General features: G+C 47.9%; 1 protein-coding gene across 1 annotated transcript in view; it reads right to left on the reverse strand.

Annotated features, from left to right (window-relative positions):
- Positions 1 to 1,987: 1,987 nt before the first annotated feature.
- The window catches only part of LOC119459195 (cytochrome P450 2C13, male-specific-like), a 120,611-nt gene continuing 99,506 nt past the window's right edge, over positions 1,988 to 23,092 (reverse strand). The window contains exons 5-6 of the mRNA XM_049671629.1: positions 5,347 to 5,494; positions 1,988 to 2,115 (exon numbers count right to left, since the gene is read on the reverse strand). Coding sequence (XP_049527586.1) covers positions 1,988 to 2,115; positions 5,347 to 5,494 — 276 coding nt within the window. The remainder of the gene's footprint in view (positions 2,116 to 5,346; positions 5,495 to 23,092) is intronic.

The raw sequence follows: 23,092 nt of genomic DNA on the forward strand, positions 1-23,092 counted from the left end.
CCATGTAGCTTTGTCTGAAGTTCTTGGAGATGCTGATCCTCTGTGCCACCATAGTTGTTGATTAGTCGGTGAATTGTATGGCTCGTTGGGTTTTGGTGTGGGTGTCGTCAACCAGGGCTCGAAGTATATGCCAAGTCTTCTTTGTGCTGAGCGTCCCTTGAAGTTGGTCGCAGAGGGATCGCCAGTTCTGGCTCGCTAGCTGTTAAGCGTACTCCTGTGCCTGCGTGCTTATTAAGGCAATTCGGCGCTGGAGCTTGCGGTTGAGCTTTTGCCGTCGCCATCGTTTGAGAAGCGATCGCCGAGCCTCCCATAAGTGCAGTAGGTGATTATCGACCGCTAGATTGTCCTCGTCTAGATGAATCGTCCTGGTGTGGCCGTCAGCCGCACCCACGATGCCGTTTAGTCAAGCTTAAATGTCTTCATTGTCCGAAACATCGTCAAGCTCATTCCTGTACGCGTTCCAGTCAGTGAGTCATGCCTGTCCTGTCTTGGGCGCGCGGTGAGATTGTTCAACGTCAATTTGAATTATGTGGTGATCGCTCCCTAGTGTGTCCGGGAGTCGGGTCCACGTGGCCTTTCGCACGTCTCGAGTGAACGTGAGATCAGGATTGGTGTCCCTCGACAGGCTGTTGCCCACTCGGGTGGGTTGGAGGAGGTCATTCCATAGCGTAAGGCCGTGCTTCTGTGCGGCATCCTGAACCCGTGCCCCTTTCTTGGTAGTATTGGGGTGGCCCCAGGCCGCGTGAGGGGCGTTAAAGTCCCCTACTACAACAAGCCGGTTAACGCTCTTGCAATGTCCCAGACGAAGTGGTCGCAGTGGAGTAGCTGCTCTCGCGGTGGGCTGTAGAGGTTGACAAGGTATAGGCTCTGTTGATTCTTGCGAGTCGGGAGCACCTCCAATATGGTGTGTTCTATTTCAGTGTCTTCAATTTCGTGCGGCTGTGCGGTTAGTGTCGTCTTGACAATAATTGCGGTTCGGGAAGTGTGTGCCAGAGTGTTGTAGCCGGGGAGCTTTATTTTCTTGGTGTTGGTTTTCTGTAACGCGATTATATCAGGATTGTTTGTTTTGAGATATTTTTGCAGATTGGCCGAGCGGGGTCTATAGGATCTGCAATTCCAGTGCCAATGCGGAGGGTGGGAAGCGACTCGGTATGTCTACGTTTGGGAGGCGCCATGTTGGTGGTTGTCCTCCACCTGGAGTAGGTGGTTTGGCGTTGTCGAGCTAGAATCGCCTGCGGATGCCACTCGCACTGTCTTCCGTCCTTTGCGTTTGGTTCCTAACTGCTCCGCCATATGTTCATGAGTCACGAAATTCTTGTAAGCATAGATCATGAAGTTGTGTTGTTTTGCCATGAAGCCATCCAGTTTGGCATCGATTATGGTGACCGTACGGGTTAGTGGCTCTACGTTTTTCATAATTTTGTTATCACTGTCTGTATGGTTCTGTCTGCTGATGCGAGAAGCATCGTAGTGAGGGTTTCCTCGAAGACTTGAAGGCGTCGTTCAACAAGGTCGAGAATCTTCGCTTCATATGCTTGCAGCCTTTCCTCTACCCGCTTCATTATTCTGGCTTCTACCTGTTTTAGTATGCTTTCTTCTACTCTCTTCGCTACTCTGTCCTCGAGTTAAGGCGTGTTGCACTCGGCTACCGGTTGTTGTTGTATCGTCCTTTGTAGATCCTGTACTTTATGTTCGAGGATCTGTGTAGTGGCTGTCTCGTCAGAACTGCTCGTGTTGCTTGAGGAATTCGAGGCGCTGCTTCCGTTCGCCGCGGCGACGTAAGTGATTCGCCTAACGGACCGAGACCGTGACCGAGAGCGGGATGTAGAGCGCGATCTTAGGATAGAGTGAGAGCGTCTCTGGCCAGGTCTTTGTGGAGGCGTGGGCCCCTGCGAGCTGTCCGAGGTGGTGACCAGCGCGGGGAAGTCTTCGGTGCTTGCGCTCCAGTTATTCTCTCGGGCGCGAGCGTTGTCAAGCTGCTGTCTTCTTACTTGGTAGGGGGCGGGTTGTTACGGAGTTTCTTCTTGCATTCCTTGCCTGTCGTTTCGTGGTCTCCGCCGCAAATCTTGCCCTTCGGGTGACAGTCATGTTCTTCCGTGATCCCATCGCGTCCGCCTGTGTAGCAGAAGTTGGCTCACGGCTGAGGACAGATATCCTATCGGTGTCCGATGGCGCCGCAGGTTCAACAGAATTGGACGGATTTTCAGTAGGGCTTGCATCTGTAGTCACCGCTCTGGTACATTACTTAATAAGGGACGTGCTGTCCGTCGAAGGTGATAACCGCGGCTGTTGAAGATCCTAGCATGCGTGCGCCGAGCACCGTGTATCTTGAGTCCACTCGAAGGCCGGTAACGATCTCCGCGGGACTTGTACCCGGTTCGAGGCCGTATATCACTCCGCGGCACACATCGTCTGAATGGCAAATGTGGGGATTTATTTGATAGAGGGTTCCGCCGAGTTGTATGGTGTAGATATGCTGCAGTTTGGAAGCTCGTTCGGTACTTACCGTGCTCGCGGTGATCACATTGTCTAGTTTCTGCACTTGTATACGGACATTCTCGTGGAAGTCTTGCTGGACCAAACCACTGGATCTTCCGATGGCATGTGTCACTTCGATGCAGTGGCGCACCGACGGGGGTTGATTCGGGGGTTGTAACCCCCCCCCCTGAGGCCGACTTAACCCCCCTCTTTTGTTTCACCCCTTTTCTTTCCTTACGCATTTGAGTACTGCAACTAAGATGTAAGACGCGCAATCGTCTGCACACTCGCAAAAAGCGCATTTTTTGACAATTTCCCCCGAAGAAAGTGAAATTAGCGCTGTTTAGATGGTATTGGCAAACTGTCACCCCCCCCCCCCCCCGGGCAGAGATCCTGGGTGCGCTACTGCTGCGACGACTGTATGCTTCGAGAGGTCAAGTCCTGCGTGAGGGCGGAAGACGATTTTGAAGTCGTCAGTAGGAAAGGGTCGCATCCTCAGAATGTGTTGACGCTGTGGCAGTGGTTCTTGTGCTTGAGGTTTGGGGTCTGGGTTCAGGACTTCAATAGCTCTTTTTTCGGTGGATTCATTGTCTTCTTTGGCTGATCTGCCTTTACGATCAACTTGTAGCCATTCGATGTGGGCTTTAGCCGTCGTTTTGCCGCTATTGGCATCGTACGTCCACTGTGGTATGATATCAGAGTTAGCCCCGGTCAACTACATCAACTACATCAACTTCACGTCAACTTCTTGTAAAACGTTCGCCATATGTGTTTCCAGAAAAGCGTGGGCGTTTCGCCTCAGATTCTGGTTCTTCGTGATTCACTCCTACTGTGCGAGCACAGCGGGCCTGCCGGCGCGAGCCGCTGGTCTCCTGCTCGTGCCACGGTCACAGAATGTTCACAGCGCACGGTCACAGAATATTCAAAGTTCGATTATTCGAGTAAAGGTGTACTCACTGCGTCGTGACTGCCGTCAAACGATGCCTTGAAACTTTAGGAATCCGAGGTTACCAAATTCGCTGAGTGCCCAAGCAATGTTCCACACAAAATAGCGAAAACAGCAGGAGTCCATGTGAGGTACGACTGTGCTCCTCGGCCCCCTGGCGGCAGTCCTAATAAAACTTTACCGTGGTGGTCTTGCCTTTTTATCATTTGCCTATAAGATTCTGTTTTGGTTGTAGGGTATATAGCCATAAACAGGCTGAGAAAACTGAATTTCATCTTGGCGCATAATAAAGCTCCAATTAACTTCAATTTTCGTGCAATAAATAGCGTTCAAAATGCACTTTCCGATCTTACTCCAAAATGAACTCCGAAAATGCATAAACCCACCTAGAGAGCGCCGTCTACACAATGTCAAATTGTCAATGTCAAAGGCGGCCAACCAATGCCAAAGCGATCTTACGAAAGAAAAGCTTTGTGAATGTGGCCCCAGACTTCTTTCTCTCCAAGCACAGCATTATCGCGAATACGCGCGATTGAACTGCAACATCTTAATTCAATCCAATATCTGCTTAGCTCATACTTACATTTTCCTTATTGACACTATTTGGTCGTCATGAAGTAGATCCAGAAATGCCTCTTCGATTTAGTTATCAGGCTCCTCCTTATCACAAAATAATATTTACTGCATCTGACATTGCTGTTCTATACAACTGCGACAGCTTAAATTGTCGTATGAGCTGTAACTGGTGTTGGCAATGTAATTCAATTGTTTTCAGGCGAATATAGTTCATCTTTCTAAGATTTGAATTCGCTTTTACATTTGAATTTACTTTCTACCGAAGAAATCCCAGACAGTTCCGGATGACACTTCTAGAGCTTTATAACTGAATCCTCGAGCGCATCTGACGGAATAAATTATGTTCGCTTTCCGGTGAGCATCTGAAGTAAGTTGTATAAAATATGGCGCACGGTTATGCATTAATGCCCAATGGGAGTACCTACGTTCGAGTAACCAGAGAAGCACCCACGGCGTAAGTGCCTCTGTATTGCTGAAGTTGATTAACGCTCTCTATAAATTGGGCTGACTATTTATTCACAATTTCGTGGTACATTTTATTACCTCTAACTAGAATGTGAAGGGTAGTAGATTTCTCTGCTGATAAGTCGTGCTCACTATGAATAATGGTAGCGAAAAGTAAAGGAACACTGTGTAACGAGACAAAGCCGAGCGCTCATGTATGTCGCTCTTGTCGTGCATTCGTTCACTTCGTGTTGCAATTCTCCATTCAATGCCAAGGACAGGGCTTGCGAGAAACCACCCGAATTTGAAAATATACCGCCGTTGCGCAGATATTTAATAAAACCTTCTCAATTTCTGTATGGTTTATCAGTAGATAGAAAATCAAGTGCATGTTTTAAGGAAATCTTCAAATTATACTTATAAGCACCTATGTAACCATTCCTGTACACTTATTTTTAATAATATTGCTTGGTGTTTATTTTAATGCGACAATAGTATTCTTGTTGTTTTTGCCATACTCATGCCTGTATATTTTCATGCCTGTACACGTTTCTTCTGTTTAAATAATGTGAATTGCTGTTCCTCATGTTGCGCCATGGTGGTGGGCATTAGTTACGTTCGAATAAAACGTTAACCTCTACCTCAAACTAGGGTATTTCTTATTACTCAAGCTTAAACAATGGTTGGAATAGATCGCCTTACAAGGTACATAAAAGTAAACGCTGCCAAGGCGTTACTGGCTTACCTAATAAAATCTGTATATTCGTTCATAAGAGCACAAGCTTTGCCACTTCTAGTGAACCGCAAACGCTGCAATATGCTCCGGAGCAGGGCTGGTGTCGTCTCGAACAGTTGGCCACTGAATAAGGGAACTGGCAGCTTTCCCAGAACTTGGGTCATACGCTGTAAGGTGCCGCCTGCGGTGTACAGTGTCGGCGGGAAAAACAAGGAGGCAACGTTGGCGACCAGACAGGGCATGATGTGCTGCCGAACTGATGTTGGCTGACCATTGGTTGCTTCTAATTGTTTTATCAACCACTGCAACGGGACCTGTGAAGATGCATGGGAAAAGAAAATCGATTTAGAAACGTCGTCAGTAAGGAAAAAAAGCGGGCAGCTTGCACTAGTGGTGCAAGGCTGGAGTAGACAGTGGAGCTGGTGATCAACCTAGCTTCTTCCAGGTTTTACTAGGCTTGGCTATGCTGTGCTAGGAAATGCTGAGCGCTGCTCGGCACGGTATTCCAAATCGGCGCGCCGCCGAGGCGCATATTCTAGCTAGGCCGCGCAACGCGCTCCAATGTCAAGGGTATATGTACTCACCACAGAGTCAACGAGAGATGTTCCGCCGTCTAGGTGGCTCAGATCTCTATCTCCTCGGTGACGTCATAGCCAAGCTGCACCTCTACACTAGCCGTGGCGTGGCTGGTCGAAACCTATTGAGCCGCCACCAGAGCCGCCTTCCGCACTGCGCACGTTAGGCGCGAATGCGGGGAAGCCGGGAAACGCGGATGGCGTCGGCAGCAACTCTGCGCGTTGCCTCGTAGGTGCTGCTACAATTTCTTTCTCTCTCTCTCGCTCTCATTTTCTTTTTTCTCTCCCAAACATTGCAATCGCCGCGCGCGTGCTCTCCTTCCCTCTCCTTAACGAAGTTGCGAGCAGTGTGTAGGCAGATGGGAGCTTGGCGGAGTGGAGCGCGGCTCTGTCCGGTTATACCCAGCTGCTCCTGGTTGCTAGGCAACGCGAGGTGACATCATAGCTCGGCGCAGTTTTTCTCGGACGAATAACGGAGTTACGGGTAGCTTAAACAGCTTCACTCTTTAAAAAAGGACAGAAGAGAATAAAACGCACCGCTCTGGTGATTGTTTTGAGACTGACACAAACGAATTGGTGTAGATATCCCTTGCGGGAGCTCCAATACATAGAGCTCCGGGCATGTCCGAAGCCAGGTGGCAGCTGCTGGCTTCGCAGCCTCTAAGCCAGGAGCAGGAAGATAACGCGAATGTGCACATAAGAGGCGGCTTTACTCGAGCAGAAGCTTTGAAACGATACTCTTCGCAAATGGCCGCACAGATCAGAGTTTTCACATTACTCGCGGTGGCCCCCGCATGTCGGTCGTGAAAAGGCGGCATTTCATGTGGTTCATCCACAAAAAGCTCCGTATTTTAACAGCTGCGCCATTCAAGATGGCGTCCAAAAATGTGCACCGAGGTGATCTCATTATCGACAATATAACTGACCCCGGGCAACTTCGAATATATTAATTATGGAAGTAGCAGTGGAAAACACGATAGTGAAGTATACGATAATTTTGCAACGTCTCCAGCGCTACACAAAACCTACCTGTTCTTTCTCACGGCGCATTCACACAGAGAAAATAAAGGCAGAAAAGCATAGGTAAGCATTTTTCATGTTTCATCGCAGGGCCCGAAATCACTCTCAGAGCCTAATCTTTTTGTCGGGTTCTAGTCTGCCTCGGCGTAAGAAACTGATCCAATGTTGTGATGCATCGACGCGCCAGATACTAGATAAATCTTATTGAGGTACGCTCCACCATATTTCACCATAGCATTTCAACACGCTAAACGGGTGGCTTGTATGCACGCGCATGAAAATGGCCGAAGTCGGCACCGTTGAGTGAATTTCGCGTTCCCAGGCTGAAGCGTACGACTCCATAGAAACCTAAACATCATGGCTACGTAAACTCATTTGACAGACAGGCATCTAGAATGAAAATTGTGGCTTATCAAAGTGCACACCGATTTTAAAGCTTTAAATTACAGGTTAGAGGCAGAAGGAGCGGTACAATTTCAGTAGTGGGAAGGCGAAAATATTTTTCACACCTTTGCAGCTTTTTTAGCTGAGGAAACCCGTCATGGATACTGTCACTCTACCTATACCTCTACATGGAGTGCAAGAGAACGGTAAATAACATTTTAGACTTCACAAAGTAAGTAAATACTAGTTTTTCATTGCCGCTCTCAAGCCAAACACACCGGAGCAGGTCTGAGGACGACAAAAATTATTCAGACCTTGCATTTCTGGAGTTCTTTCCGACCCTGTGCTTTTAAGATTTATCAATGATTGCTCCTTGCGAAAAGTAATTTTGCTCTGCCTCGTTTTCTTGAGAGGAATAGGGCAAGCATGATGGTAGGACGAGTCGGACGCCTGCTCCTCCCTTTTCCAACTGAGCCGAATGCTTTCTTTGTTATTATAAGTAAATATCTACTATCTGTAATTGCAAATCTTTTCTTGCGCATCCACAACTTTCGCCCAAACTTTTCTAAAGTACGTCTACACTATGTACGCACGTGTTGCGGAATAAGTGGACTGCTCAGTGTTTGTGGCAATCAAAAGAGTTAAAAAATGAGATGGTCAAAACATAGAAATAAAGTGACAATTGTATGTGCCTAACGTCGAGAGAAATCAAAGTGCAGAGTGAATAAACCCTTCTTGACAAAAACCACAGAGCATCCCAGTAATCTTCTTCAGGGGACCCAGTGAAGGTCAAAAAAGGTTCGTTTATGCAGCGTTGAACTTGTAAGATCTTTTAGGAAAAGTTCAGTGAAATTTTAGGGGTTGGTCAGAAGCACTGATCATATACATGGTTGGCAAAGGCGTTAAGCAAACATGAGTAACACAGACATTCTTTTTTCATGCCTGCCCAGACGTACCAGTTACGTGAGTCATTTCAAAACACGATTTGGTGTCTCTATTATGTTTCTCACTATATATGTTTGGGTGCCTAAGTTTGTCACCACCAAACCCTCATCAACCTTTGGCACATCGATTCCAGGGTATCAGGTTCCACTCTAACACTGTAGGTAAAGGCGTATGCTGTCATTATCGCCTTCAGCGAATAACGCCAAAGCCATTCTCTTTATAACATTCTCTTTATAACCGATAAAACAGAATCACCATGTGAGACAAAGGGAAATAAGCGGCGCCTGTGGTCAGATGCCATTCAGGCCACTGAGTTTCTCCGGCAGGCAGGCGACATGCTGAGTGAGAATCCTTAAAAGCCAATAATGGGCCTTGTTAAGCCGCTTCAAGTGACAGGAGTCAACAGCCAGACTTTCTGTGCTCAGGGTCGTTATCTGCAACTGCTAATTGATTTCGTTATTTTCCAAGGCTGGCAAGATCCAGGAATGGCTGGCTGTGAAATTCTGCGGTCACGTCATTTTCAATGGGGCGTCTTAGTTCCCAATATATACCGGCTATGCTTCTATGTTTAGGGAGCATCGCTGAGAGTTAAAATAGCAAACAGCCACACAATGCTTAAGACTCACTATTTTTTATTTCTTGTTAATCTTCGTTTGATTTCTTGTCTGAAAGAGATGATATGTGAAATACTCGCCCTAGCCTTTTCCACATACAAACTTTGTCCCACTCATGGTGGCCGACCTCCCGCTCACTGCACCATTGAGACGAGGGGAAGCCAGCAAGCAGTGAGCACGTAGCAAGGAACGTGTTGTGGGAAGGCTACCGCCACAAGCACATGCGCTTCTGCTTTATTCTATTTCTAGAGCGACGACCGCCATCCTGTGCGCGTCAAACGAGCTGTTTCGAGAAGCGCCTTTTCAGAATTTTGAAGCACCAATAAGTTGTTCCATCGCTGATGTTGCCATTACGTCAAGAATGGCTCCGCGGTGAGTGTAAGTTCAATGTAATGCAGAGACCTCACGCTGAAGTTACAGGCCAATAAGTGGCAGCGGGAAGGAAAAGAACTAATATCGTTGTCTGTGTACAGTGCTCACATGCCCGCGTATAAATCTGAGAAGGCAATTTGAAGGCATGATATTTCTTTGGCCCAGCACTCTGACGTGATGTGCCACTCATCTCAATGAAAAGCCTTGAATCAGACACATCTATCCGTTTAGAAAAGACTTTTTCAACTAAGAGAATCTTCTCGTGGAAAGAATTTCCGTGATTTTGCAGAGGAATGACTATGAGAAATTTAGAGAACCTCAACTTGTATGTATATAAAAAATTATCTTACCAAAAAATTGAAACGTGAGAACTATCCCGTTCCTTCCACCTTTTCTTTGTCTTTATTCTCATCATAACTATCGTGATGGTGGTTGCGTTCTTGTGCGCAGTTCCTGCCAGCGGAGCTAAGGCGAGAATAGTCGAGTCATTAAAATATATTTTTTCCTTCATACTTACGGTAATGGCAGAGATCGATGCATTTACAAAGAAAATGGTTGTAGAGGTTGCGATTGCCTGCGTTCTCTTACCCCGTATCACTTTTATATAGGTTAAAGAACTATGACTGACTAGAAGTGAAAGTAACCAACCAAACATTGATTGTCATAGAAAAATGAAATACAATCAAATGGTGGGTGATATGACGTCATACTGATAAGATATGTTTTAAAAAAGTAACTCAATGAAAAATTTTAACCCATCCAGAAGTCATCACTTTGAAGCTACGTTGTAAAACACAAATAATTCCACACTGCACATAGTGCCCTTCTTCCAATGCCTGGAAAAGGCCATGATTAAAGAATAGTCCCTAACGAGAGGATGGTTTTAAATTTAACAGTTATGGCCTTTGCTGCGATATGTCCTGATCTGGTTCACCGCAACCACATGATGCGGGTTCCCATTTATGTAAGAAGGATTCCAATTTTCTGTAGGAAGTGGCTATGGAGGAAGTTCAGTTGAAATGCCACTCTGAGTAGAAATTTTGCCAACTTCCATAGGGCCGTCATATAACAGGTAAATATTGAGATTAAGAGGGCTACACAATATCACGGTGAGCACAGCGAATGTAAGAGGAGAGCTCCTCTCTTTATATTCTTACCTTGAATTTTTCCTCTGTAGAGCTGGTTCCAAATCCCATATCGTGCAGAGTAGACATGACGAACTTTTTGTTTGTTTTCCAAAGATGACCATTTAACTGCGCAAATCCTGGTGATCAATAAAGGCAAATGAATTGTTTAGAGGGTGTTGCTTGAGCGAAAATGATTTGAATGATGAACATCTACGATGAGAACGAAGGCACATACATTGCAGGTGAAGGAAACTATAAGCATATACTTGTCAACTTATACGGAAATGAACATCGCTAAGCACTATGAGCTCTGATTGTGTAATTTAATTATCGCAGTGCAGAGATGGTGCTTGAAATAATAACTGTTCGAAATGAAAATCAGTCCTTGCGTTCTTGTATACATTCTAGTAAGCACAAATTCAAATAATGTTGTTCAGGGCGACAGTTGCTGCTGTGGTTTATTTGGTAGAGTATTGCACACGGTCATGTAAGTGTGGCGCGTTCAGCAGTCAACTGGCTGAACCTTTCAATTTCCTCTGCTTTTAGTTCCCTGGTCATTTTAAAAAGCGGTTTTAAATGGTCTATTTGCCTGCGTTATCTTGATGCGTCATTGTATTTTCACCGAACTTTGAAACGCATCTCGACCGACTTTCTTCTATCCTTTCTGTTTTTCGCAAAGCCGGCCTGCAACTTAATTCATCTAAGTGCCACTTTGGACGTCAGCAACTTATCATGCTCAGTCAGCTCGTCGGCTCAACCGGTGTTCGCCCCGACCCTGACAAAGTTCGAGCTGTGCAGCAGTTCCCCGTTCCGACTTGCACAAAGGAAGTTCGTAGCTTTCTGGGACTGTGCTCCTACTTCCGTCGTTTTGTGAAGAATTTCGCGGAAATCGCACGTCCTCTCCCAAACTTACTGAAGAAAGGCGTCTCGTTTTTTTGGGGTGCTGCACAGGCTGCCACCTTCTCTACCCTCATCACGTCGCTCACTACACCACCTGTCCTGGCTCATTTCGACAGCTCCGCTCCAACAGAACTCCGCACCGATGCCAACGGCTACGGAATCTGCGCTGTTTTAGTCCAGCATCAGAATGGGCATGCCCGTGTTGTCGCCTATGCCAGCCGTCTCCTTTCCTTAGCCGAACAGAACTACTCAATTACAGAACGGGAGTGTCTTGCTCTCGCTGGGCGGTGGGCAAATTCCGCCCCTATTTACATAGCCAGCATTTCACTGTGACTACCGATCACCACGCACTTTGCTGGTTTTCGTCGCTTAAAGATACCACTGGGCGTCTTGGTCGCTGCGCACTCCGGCTCCAAGAATACACTTACTCTATTTCTTATAAATCTGGCCGATTGCACCGGGATGCTGACTGTTTGTCCCGCAATCCCGTGGATCCGCCTGAAGCCTCCGATGACACGCCTGCATGTGTACTCTCGCTCTCCGCTTTAAGCCACATCCGTGATGAACAGCGCCGTGATCCCATTTTAAGTGAGCTTATTCAGAAGCTGGATTCTGCAGCGCCCGATCCTTCCCTTCGCCTCTTCGTGCCTAAAGATGACACGTTATATCGCTCCGTCCGGGTATAACCCGGACGGACGCGAACTGTTGCTCGTCGTTCCTACGCATCTGCGCTTGAGCGTTCTCGGCCAGCTACATGACGCCCTGACCGCTGGTCACCTTGGAGTTTCCCGGACCTACGATCGCGTTCGGCGTCGCTTCTTTTGGCCCGCTATTTACCGCTCCGTTCGTCGCTACGTAGCTGCTTGTGAACCCTGCTAACGCCGAAAGAAACCACCTAAGTCTCCTGCTGGCCTCCTTCAGCCCCTTGACGTCCCATCTGACCCCTTCTTTCGAGTTGGCCTTGACCTCCTCGGTTCTTTCCCGACTTCTACTTCTGGAAACAAATGGATTGCCGTTGCTACGGACCACTGCACCCGCTACGCAATTACACGCGCTCTCCCTACCAGCTGTGCTACGGACGTCGCTGATTTCCTACTACACGATGTCATCTTACATCACGAAGCCCATTGCCAACTCCTCACTGACTGTGGCCGTTACTCTCTCTCCAGAGTTATCGATGACCTGCTTCGCTCATGCACGACAAAACCCAAGTTTACGACGGCTTACCACCCGCAAACTAACGGCTTGACAGCGCTTCAACCGGACGCTTACAGACATGCTTTCTATGTATGTCTCATCTGACCATCAAGACTGGGATGTTGCGTTGCCCTTCGTTACATTCGCTTACAATTCCTCCCGTCATGATACTGCTGGTTTTTCACCCTTTTATCTTCTGTTTGGCCGCGACCAAACGTTACCTTTTGACACTATCATCCCCGATGCCGTCCATTTGCCAACTGAGTGCGCTCGTGATACCATTTCCCGAGCTTATGAGGCACGCCAAATTGCTCGCCGTCGCCTTACTACATCGCAAGGCCACCAGAAGCTCCGCTACGACTCCCGTCATCGCGACGTTATCTATACTCCGGGTGCCCTTGTGCTTCTATGGACTCCGACTCGGCGTGTTGGACTCTCAGAAAAATTTCTTTCGCGGTACTCCGGACCCTACCGTGTCTTACGCCGTGTAACAGACGTCACGTATGAGATTGGCCCGCTCGAGTCTTCCTCGCCAACCATTTCATCACCTACTCACGTTGTTCACCTATCCCGCCTTAAACCTTACCACTCAAGCAGAACTTTTTGTTGGGCTAGTTGGTGCATGTTACTGAATTATTAAAGCACCAAACAGACGACACAAGAAGAGACACGGACGAGCGCTTACTAACAACTGATGTTTTATTGAAAGAAACACACAATATATAGGCATATCTGGCGGCGTAACCCACACGTTGTCGAAATTCTCATGGTAACCAGGCAAAAAAGGCGATAAAAGGATTGTAAACGATGATGAAACTCGAATAAAAGATGACATTCGCGACAATGACACGTGGTGTATAGAGCCACAACACCATAAAACATAATGGTTAAGCGATACACAAAACAGCGCTGTAACCCCATTATAAAGCTAACGATTAAGACTTTTTTTTCAATCGCATGCAGGCGGCGCATCAACGTGCTTAGTTCTAACCAAGGGCTTCTAAAAATGACAGTTCACTTCTATAAAATATTTTTTACGGTTCGCTGACGCATTCCAGGCACTTCCTTTTAATGTGGAAGCTGAAGAAAGCCTGGATCATAGCAAGCACCGTGACGGTGCTTGAGCAGCCGGGGGTCATGTTACGGTATGATTCATCTAGAGGAGCATCAATGAAGAAGACGCTGATGATTTGGCGTGCGCTCTCGGCCATATGGTTGACGCTTGATCACCTTGTAAATATACTGTGAATACGTTTTGCGGTTGTGTTTGCCTGCCCGTAACAATATACATACTATATACTAGTATAACGGACTTCACCTCTCTCAACTCTAGTTAAACACCTAATCTATTGTCGGCTAGGAGAAGTACTAGCACAAAGATGGTATTTTAAATAGTCCCTTGAAGCTAACATTAGGTCATATTGCAAACCAGATGGTGTCAGCTTCCGATGTCAACTAACCAACTAAATGTTGCTTAGCTTCAGTGGTCTGGCTAGAAACGGCATACAGTGCCCATTACGGTTCGGGAAGACCCAATATCTTTTAGTTTCATTGTCAACACTGATGTAGATTTGCAGATGGAATATCAAAGACTCCTGCAACACTATTACAGACGTTTCCCTTGCATGGATGTTTGGCACGCACAAGAATATAGATACACAAAACAACATTCCATTATAGCATTAATTATAAAGGACTAGTGTGTCTCTCAGTTATCTTTTACATCAATGAAATTATTGAGGATGTTCCTATCCCTCGCAATATTGAAAAAAAGCTTGGCTTTACCGACAGCACCAATCCGTATGGCCGATTTCTTACAACCCACCATAGCATCGCTTAAATATTGGCAAAGCCAGAAAAGCCATAAACACGTGTCAAAGCCACGTTCAACATAATGCATGATTATTCACACAAATGAAGCACTAAAGTGGTCAAAGGTTTCAAATAATTTTTAATAAATCAGTAACACACCAATACATTAGCAAAATGTTTCTAATCCACCTCCTATAGTTTTGCATTGTGGCTGTCAGTTAACACAAACTGATCCCTTCACGATTCAGGGAGCTGGCATAGACAGTTCCACAGGCTGATGCACCCACACAAAATTCAGTGTTCCAATGATGCTTGACCTCAGATTTGGCACCTGCAATTAGAAGGTAAGACAAATGATTAACATATATGTTACAGTGAAACTTCGTATTAACGAAACAGGATATAACAAATTATTGTATACAACAAAATGACATTTCCGCTGAAATCCCCGAAGATATCCATGTTTTTATAACCTCGTTTCAACGAAGTAAAATTTCCCTGCCAATCGATACACCAAACTCCATTTTTCTCCGAAACAAGAAATGCCCGACCCTTGCAGGGTCGCTTCTGCTTTTCGCAGGGTAGAGCACACATTCGGTGTCGCTGTTTAAAATTTTATGTATTTGCTTTGAATCCACCGTTGAACACTGGTCCTTGCCACCACAACGCGTAGTTGCGCATAAGCAGGCTTTAGATCGCCATCGCAATGTCTCTCACTGTGGTACCGCGCCGGCTAGTTAGTGCAGCTATAGGCGTGGCCTCGGAGATTGCGCCGGTGCAATTTCAGAGGCCACGCCTACCTGTGTGTACCACGTGCTGCTCGTACACGACGAACAACGTTGGTGTCGCAGCATGCAACCTATTCAACCAAGTCGCCGTTTCGCGATGCTAGAGACGACCCAATTAAAAGCGGTAACGAAAGGTCATCACATTGAAACAGAAGGCAGATATCGTAAAGACAATCGTGTCAGATGCTAAGTGGTACGTTAAGGACGCCCAAGTTTATTTTGCTGTTTTATTAGAAGTTCAGTGAGCACGTAGCCATGTAGTGCTTCTGCTGGCCGAAAAGCCGTCTTCTTCTATGCAAGTTCAAATTTGCGCGCGACATTGCGGATATATTGCAGTGAATGGTAGTAATGAATGTAATGACGTAATTTTGGCTCCCTCTTCAACTTCGCTATAGAAAGATTTTATTGCATATGACTGATAAGAGTTCCAACTCATTTTAGCACAGCCTTGTTTGCAAACAGTAACTGTTAGAAATCGAACCTAGGCATATTCCGTATCCAGATGCAATGCCATCGCTGCGATTCCGCCTCGGTAGCAAGCCCCCGAGATACTACCGTGAAATCCGGATTCTTGGCGTAAGCGACAGCTTTGTCCAAGAAGGCCAGTGCCATGGTTGGAGGCTGCCACGTCCTCCGCAAGTACGTCGCAAACGACATTTTTTTTGTTGGCAGGCAGGAACTTATATGCGCCACGCGTCATAGGATTTCAGAACACGTGGCAAGGTCTCCTCCTGGGGACATGTTGAATGGCAGCGTAAGCTCAAGGACGTGCGCCAAGCGAGGTCACTGGCCAACCTGAACTCAACGAATGAAACACTTCCGGGGTAACGGCACTCAGAACGTTCCCGACGTACTTTCAGCCAGGCGCGTAGCCCGGATATTTTTTTCGCGGGTGGGGGTGGGGGAGGTAAAGCACCGCGATCGTCTTGACTGCGGTGCTTCGTTCTTTTTAAGCTCCCAGGCGTCAGACAAATGTTGAGACGCGAATGTCCATAATAGCCGCACGTTCGAGGGATACGTGCCTTTGTTAATAATAGCCGACGTGCCAGGCACAAAAGGGGGCAGGGCGCCGGCCGTAAAAAGCAGAATAAAAAGGTAGCAGGAGAAGCCCGGCCAGCCCCCACCCGATACGCCACCTCCCTGAGCTTCTTGAATGGAGCAGATTTGCCGGGATCGCTGTAACATTTTTGCTTTTATCTTGGTGTACATATTTCTGACAATAACTTGCACAGATTACGTCCGCGTGAGCATAACCTTGAAATTTTCATTCGTTCCATGAAATATCGTTGAGGCCTGCCACATTGCCGGCCACATGCTCTCGAGCTCGCACGATCCTCGCAATTCTGAAAACCTATATGAAGTCAGTGTCCCACGTTTCGGCCCACTAGTTTCAGTATGAACAGGCAGATATGGCGATGCAGAAGATGTTCGAAGCGTTGTATGCAGAGCAGCCTGCGTGAATCGCGACTAGCTTTACATCAGCGAAAGCAGTCAATATGAAAGCCCGTGGAGCAAGAAATCTGTCAAATACATGAATTAGAAGTGAATTAGAAGTGAAGAAACAATATCCTTTCCAATGCTCTTCGGATCACGTGGCCGCCTGAATATGCCACTGACGAGACAAGGCTTCTATCATTGCCAAGGAAACTGGATTTCAAGGGAGTATCTCGAATCCCTTGCTATCCAGGCTACAGATAATTTCAGAAAAAGCGCTGTATTGCAACGTTGGCAATATCCCCCCTGCATACGCAGAGTGCCGTGGTTTCGACCACTTCGTGTTGTGAACAAGGCTTCCGTACGTCTAATTCTTATTAACATCTTTTGATCGGCGTCCTTTGTTTTTTTTTCTTTTAACATGAACTCCAGAACCAAGATAAATCATAATCCAGATGCAACATTGAATTTGAACTTATTATCCTAGCTGTTTCAAAGTATGCAAGCCAATGTGGGTAATAACAACTGAAGACGGCCAAAATTCTACCTAATAATAACTTGTGGTTTACTTTAGGATAGCTAGATTTGTCAAAAACCAAGTGTAGCAGCATTAAACAAATCGCTCCGAACTAGCAGTTGATGAGGACACAAAAATACATATGCCGCACATACAGGGCACATTTATGTAAAGGCGCAAACGATAGGACATTACATTCGTGCGTTATTCTGAAGGCCAACATCTTGTTCTCTCATTACTGAGGCCGCAATGACGTATTCGCCTTCTCCTGTCATCCTCGCCTCAGTGGTAAGAAAAGAAAATTATGCGCAAAACGGTGTGTTCCCTAGTCTGCATCCATGAGCAGGCACCCACAAAGATCGCAATATTTTAGAAGTGCCAACCAGCAATCAATAGACTCGAAGCGTGAGTGACTCTAGCTCGACCAAATACTATACATGCCAACCTAGCAACATGAAAATTAGGGAGACCGCCGCGGCAGCGGGAGGGTGGGCGAAGGGGGGGGGGGGTCTTTTTGTTTTAGTTTAGCAATTCGGAACTTATTAATGCTGACAACATCGGTAAGAGGTTAGAGTGGCGGCGCACTAGTTTATTTTGAACTGACATCTGTGTTGCATCGTCCGAAACTTCCAAGTATAGGCTCGTGGAAGCGTCTGGACTCCTGGTGCTTGCAGTGGAGGGGGCCCAACTTTACTTGTGAAGGGACCTGGCAGTGCAAGCTTCGCAAGCTTCAAGAACTTGTCAGAATACGTCCGCTCGAAACAACGTCCGGTTTGGTGACCCTTCACCATGAGGAGGTCACCGAGAGTCTTGTTGGTAAGCGAAGACCGGAATTCGGTTCTCGTCTTCTTAACCGTGCAAAATATCCGCACACATTCAGCATTGCTGCGTGGAATGGCAAGTAGTTGCAGCATCACCTTTGCCACTCTGCCAAACTTCACTCTTCCATCAATGCTAGTGATACTTCCCACTTCTGACCACTGAATGTCAATCCTCTCTTTATTTAGGATCTCTTCAGAAACATCATATGCCTGCAGCTTTGCAAATTCTACTTCCAGGGCATCGAAGGCCTCTTCTCTTGACTCGTTCTCCTCCTGGGACAGAAGTTGCGGGAAGGACTCAATGAAGAAGCCAAGTCTCTTAAAGAATGCGCTGCTCAAAAACTTCAAATTGGCGACTTCTGCTTTCTTCAAGGCTTCATCTTCCAGTGGAAATTTGTGCCTTATGTAGTCACATGCCACAACAAAGTACTGTCGAACAGCAGAAAAGAACTGCTCCTTGTCGCTGCTAGGCAGCCTCTCCACAACAGATGATATGCGGCCCCCAAGGACCGGATCTTCATTGGCTTCTTGGTTCTTTTTATCTTGGTAGGCAACCTCCAGTGGTGAAGCACGTGCCTTCATGGCAGATGGATTGACAAACCTAGCCATAGGGTCCCTTAGGAGCTGCACCAAGAGGGACTGGAGTAGATGAAGTTGAGGTGCCTGGGATTGAAGTTGGCAGTTGACGTTTACAAAAACAGGGATCGCACTCTACAAGAAAAGGTCATACGCCAAGTTAACGTCAGAGGCCAGAAAGTAGAACAGCCGTTCCTCACAGGTAATGCTGGCATGGCCGGTACCCTTAGATGAAAGCTTCACTCTCTCTGCCGGGGTTGTATTCATCTTGCCTCTTGGTTCCTTCCGGTTTGGCGATCTTGCTCGACTTCATCCCGCTTATCTCCTCCCAAAGCTGTAGCTCTCTTGGGGATCTGATACGACCCTAGAAAGGATGGACGCTGCTGGTTTTGTGGCTTTGTCTCATTTAGAAAGAAGCTCATCAAGGGCTGCTACTGCTCCAGCAATCTGGTCAGGCACTTTCCCAGCGATAGCGACCGCGTCGGCACGTGCTTAAACATCTTCCGCACCTCTGTGTTGTGGATTTCTTGAAATTCGATAAGCATGTCTTTTCCCTTGGCGCTCTTCTCGAGGAAGTAGAAGATGTCCACGAGCACCTCGTGGAATTGTGCAGGTAAGCAGGCGGCTCCTTTCTCAGCCGCAAGATTGATGAGGTGACACGGGCAGCCAACGACTAGCAAACTCTCATGAGCTTCTTTTAGCACAGCTGCCATGCCGTTCTTTTTTCCAATCATAACGTTGACGTTGTCGGCACAAAATGCAATGCAGTTCTCCATGGCTATTTCGCGCGACTTGAGCGCGTCTAGAACGAGGTTTCCAATTTTCCGCTCAGTGGGCTCTCCATACATAGTTTGAACGTGACGTCATATCCGCCGCCTGCACCGACCGTCCGCCATCGCTAGGCACCTCGATACTAGCCACTGGCCCGCTGCGCATGTGTTCGGCGTTCGCTTCTACGTGTCAGCGCCGCATGTTTGCTGTGGTGAAAGCTTCGCGATGGCAAAAGTGAGGAGCCCTGAATTTTCCCTTCCTACATGGACGAGCTTGTAGGGCCGACGCGGGCTCGCTACGAAGAAAAGGTCGGAATGTGCGACGGCGTCGACCCATACTAGCTGCACGTTGGCATGGATACCAGTTCAGGAGGTGCTCCCGGCCACGACGTACTTGGATATTCTTATCTTGTCCCGTCCACCAGCTACGTCACACTGAACCAAATAAATGCTTACAAATCGCTGAAGGCGCACAATTCAGGAGCGGTTGGGTGAGGTAGGTTGCAGCGAAGCGCCTGTCGTCGGGTCTTACCATCGTCATCGGCCAGGTGAGTCAATGAAAGCATATGTTCCTTGGCGTGCGGCAGAGAAAACTCTCAGTATTTTTGTGCTGCTCCATTCAGGGACAGCTTTCTTGCCACAAAGGTCCAGCTATATGCACTTTTTCCTCAAGCTTCAAAACGTGTGTTCGCTTCTTTCTGCGAGTTTTGGTTTACAGTTCGGTGCATGTCCGTGCATGTGAATTTTGTTGCGTTAAATAGATGTAGCCCATTATATTGAAAGCATGCAGACCTTCAAATATTGCTTAGCATATCGCTAAGCGAAGCACACATACCAAGAAATGACGGTGCGAAGCAGTTTGCAGGCCGTTAAAAAAACATTCGTGTTTCCCGTGCTAAAATCACGATCTAATTATGAAACACGCGGCAGTGGAGGGTTCTCAGATAATTTTGACCGCCTGGCGTTCTTTAACGTGCACTACAACACACGTACATGGGCGTTTTTCAGAGCGGTAAAAGCGACCATGCGTGTGCGAGGAGGCAGTCACCAAACAATACAGGGGATTTCGCTGCCGACCTTCTACGATAATGCGTGATGTACAGTGTTTTGGCGTGTTATATACTCGCCTGAAACAAAGTGACGACACGCACGTTGTTCAGGCCCTTCCGATTTATCCGGGAAAGCAACAGGCACCGACGTTTCTGCGACAGCATTCTTGTGCGTTCGCACTGCCATGTTATTACTTTTGGTGCGGACCTACGCCCGGTTGCGCGTAGCTCGGCTTCGCGGCAGTGGTACTTCTTGTGCAGCAACCGAAAATCGCGAGATTGGCATGATTACGACGCGAGAAGGAACTTCGGATCAACCAAGTGTCAGCGCGAGCAGTCTGCTCCAGCACGCTTCCGCAGGCGCGCAGGTGCCTAAAGATGGCGGACAGGCTCGCAGACCGGTGCGGAAGTGACGCACGTGCAAACTATGTATAGAGTTCTTGCAAACGAAGCCATCGGCTTTCGACATGCCGCGATTCCTCGACGTAGTATGTTGCCACGATGGGATACATTTGCGACGCGCTATCGTTGCTTCCATCCACAGCGATTGCGAAAGCACAGCGTTTCAGAGACTCCAGCATTGAGCGTTCAGCGTCCGCAGCCATTTCCCCGACGATAGCAGTTGCTTTCGTACGTCCGCATCCGTAGCGCTTCGCGTCGTCACGTTACGGGAACATTTTCCGAAATAACGGTCCCGCGTGATCACTGACGCTCAGCGGCAAGTTGTGTTAGACAAGAAATCCCGTGAAGACGCACTCTGCACGAATCACACTGTCTTCGCCGTTGTTTTGGAGGAAACTGCCGATGGTGCCCTGCACTTCTGCGGCACGAACATAGTTCTTATGCTTTTGTGAAGCGATGTGTATCTTGATGTCGGTCTTGCCGCCGTGCGAAACACTCACATCACAGGCGCACGAGGTACAGAATCTATACTTGTCACCTTTTCACGAACTGACAAAGCAGGGAAACTCAGTCGTGTACGATTTCCGAAATACTTGCAAGTACTTCTTCTTGGCTTGCGAAAGCGCCATCGATCGTTCTCGGGGAAGCACGAAGAGTAGTTCTCAGGGAAACACAAATAGTAGTTCCGCATTCCGTACTTCGCTGGACGAACTCAAGCCTAGCGCGGCTAGCCAATGCCTCCTTTGACCTCTCCCTTTTCTCGTCTCCGCGAAAAGGCCGCCGGGGCGGGAGCGCGCGGCGTAGTACGCGGCTACGCGGCCTCCCGCGGAGCCCGGGGGCGCGTGCGGTCGTTTGGCCGGCGCCACGCCGGCGCGACGCCGGCGCAGAGTAACCGTCCCCCCAACCCCGGAGGTCGGCGCAAGACGGCGCGCTTCCTTCCCGTTTCCGCCGTTGCATCCGAAGAGATAGAGCCGCGATCGCCGTTTACTCTCGCCTGCTTTTACTCGCACATAGAGCATACGGCGCGCGGCGGTGACGATTTTATTTCCGTGGAATTTATAGGGAACCTCACAACGACAACGATCGCAGAAGTGCGCCTGGAGTGTTCATAATATTGCTATCACAATAATAATAAAGAAGAGAAGTCCTCTCCCGATGCTTTCTTTCTTTTCTCCGGCGCTCTCAACCAATCAGATAAGGAGCGACCTTGAGTTTTCAGGAATGTAGCGGATTTCAACAAGTATACAGAACAGCACCCCGCAAGCTGCATTTGCAGAATAAAGTCCTTGCTGTTGCGTTGTGTGATTGCACTCGAACGTCCTCTTGTGTTGTAATTATAATGTGTCTGTGGCCTCCCCCCCCCCCATCCCACTAGTCTTCAAATGTCCACCTCTCAAAATTTTTGGGAAGAACCCTGAGTGGCATCTGTTACCCACTCTGTTACCATCTTGGAGGCGGCACGCGCTATCGCCGCGCCGGCGGAAGTATTCGGCCGCCGCTGCTCCAATGGGAAAGTGAGCGGGGCGGGAGGCATCGGGCTAGCTCACCCCACGATCATATAACTGGATTGCTAAATGCGCGAGCAGCCTGAGACGAAACCAATCCGGAAATCCAATATGGCAGTGCCCGTCGGTTGCTCGCGTTCGTGGTGGTGCCGGCGCCGATACCTCGATTCAAGGTACACGCCGGTGACTAAACTGCTCCCGCGCTGGCTTTCCCTCTGGTTATTGACCCTTTTCGCGGCGCTCCCGTGGCGCTGCCATGTTGATCACGTGGTGACGCCCCACTGCTTGCCTCAGCGCCCCGTTGCCTCCGCGTTTCCAAGCAGCGGACGCCGGTGCGGCGCAGCAAACCTCCGTTTCGACGAATATCGTAGACGGGACTGTGACGACACGAAGCTTTGGTCACACTTTAGAGGACATGTAAGTGCTTTTAAAGCCCTTACGCCTTGTCCAAACGGTGCGAGCAGCGTACACGGTGCTGTACTAAAACGAGGCTAGAAATGTATTCCATCTGTCCCACACCTTCCGCTTATGAATAAATCGGGATCGTGTGCTCTGCGTTCTGTCTTTATTGGCAACATTTTGAACAACGGCTTGTCACATTCTGGACTCAGTAAAATTCCTCGGTTTCGGCCACCTGATTGTTTCTTTCAGCGTAATCCCTAGCGGATGTGCTCTGCTGCGATAAATTTTCTTGCTGCGCACAAGGCTTGGAATTTAAACGTTATGTACTTTGCGGTAGCTCGTAGCAAAGACGTATTATCGCTAGTCCCTCGCTTACCTGCGACCGGTCACGAAACATACGCTCCAACATATCGTGTTGTGGTGTAGTCGCCGTCACTCATGCTTCAGCACATTGATTCAAGTGTGCGCCTATTCACTCACACGTTGGCGATAGGGTGGGCGTAAGTTTTCGTGCGATCGCGAGTAAGGGTGGATGTGTGTAGGTAAGGTGCGGGAAACTTACTATGCCAGTAAGTGGCACTACTTGATTTTGTAACGAGCGGTACTCACTCCCAAGTGCCGACGTTCCGGAGTTGAAGTCCTTTCTTTGGAGGTTAGCTATACAGCGCAGGTGGATGAATTATATTTATTCTCGAGGAAAGC

This window comes from Dermacentor silvarum, chromosome 7, assembly GCF_013339745.2.
Source record: "Dermacentor silvarum isolate Dsil-2018 chromosome 7, BIME_Dsil_1.4, whole genome shotgun sequence".
Taxonomy (NCBI): domain Eukaryota; kingdom Metazoa; phylum Arthropoda; class Arachnida; order Ixodida; family Ixodidae; genus Dermacentor; species Dermacentor silvarum.